The sequence below is a fragment of the Tupaia chinensis genome, unplaced genomic scaffold (genome assembly GCF_000334495.1).
Source record: "Tupaia chinensis unplaced genomic scaffold, TupChi_1.0 Scaffold143823_1, whole genome shotgun sequence".
Lineage (NCBI taxonomy): Eukaryota > Metazoa > Chordata > Mammalia > Scandentia > Tupaiidae > Tupaia > Tupaia belangeri.
The window spans coordinates 184373-185483 of NW_006203673.1; the positions used below are offsets into that span (position 1 = coordinate 184373).

General features: G+C 68.5%; 1 protein-coding gene across 1 annotated transcript in view; it reads left to right on the forward strand.

Annotated features, from left to right (window-relative positions):
• The window catches only part of SNED1 (sushi, nidogen and EGF like domains 1), a 65299-nt gene that overhangs the window by 35447 nt on the left and 28741 nt on the right, over nt 1-1111 (forward strand). The window contains exon 18 of the mRNA XM_027766996.1: nt 492-725. Within this exon, the coding sequence (XP_027622797.1) occupies nt 492-725 (234 nt within the window). The remainder of the gene's footprint in view (nt 1-491; nt 726-1111) is intronic.

Consider the following 1111-nt stretch of genomic DNA (forward strand, 5'->3'; position numbering starts at 1 on the left):
GGTGCCCCAGCCAGGCGATTCCACGGGCGCTCTGGCTGCGGGGCCAGCCCTGGCCCGAGGTCACCGGTCCCCGCCATTTCTCCTGAGCGCGGCCGTAACTCCGCTCACTGCACAGCTCACCCAGGAGTGCCACGCGCAGTCCCCGGGAGACCTTGGTGCGCCTCCACAGCGCGCCGAGAAGTAGTGGAATGTCAAGGACCAGCATTTTCTGGTGACGCTCGGAGGCCCTCGAGCCCATGAGCTGCACACCAGTGTCGTCTAGCCCCGCAGGGTCTTATGTGGACCTTGAGATGACGGGGCCCGGGTCACTTCAGAGGTGCCCAGCCCCGGTGCACAGGCTGCCCTGGCCCTGCAAGGACAGCCAGCCTTGCCTCCTGGCCTCGCCAAGCGCCGAGGGGACAGCAAGGAGCTATGTCCAGCTCCTCTAATGACTCACGTTCACCGTCCTCGGCTCCTGCTGGCCAGCTCGCTCACCCTGGGCTCTCTCTCAGAGATCGACGAGTGCCAGTCTCAGCCGTGCCAGCATGGGGGCTCCTGCCAGGACGGCGTGGCCGGGTTCCTGTGCCTCTGCAGTCCAGGCTACGAGGGGGTGCACTGTGAGCGGGGTAAGACACGGCCTGGCCCCTCGCGTGGCAGCTGCCCCCTGGCCACGCAGCCCGACCACAGCCCTCGGTGCAGCTGCTCCTCCCCGGACAGACCCCTACGAGGCCAGGCCGACCACTCAGGCCCCTCCGGCTGACCCAAGGTGGAGGTGCACGGAAGACTCGGAGGCCACCTGGGAAAGCTGACCTGGCCTCCGGCGGAGGAGGCGAGGGAGGGGGAGGGCAGGCCACAGCCTGACACCGGATCTGGGCACGCCCTGCTCCACTAGGGTGCTAAGCTCTGAGACAGAGGCGCTGACCAGGGAGCTCAGGGCCAGGAGTCGTGTCCAGCCACGGCGCCTTGGAGCAGCGTGGACTGGGGGGCCTGGGCTGGGCTTTGCCGGAGGAGCATGAGTGTGAGGCTGGTGGAGGCCGAGTCTGAGCGCCGGGCTGCACAGCGGGCGCCCACTGAGTGCAGGCCCCGGGCTGCATGGAGCCAGGGCCAGCGACACCGTTCTCCATGCAGAGGT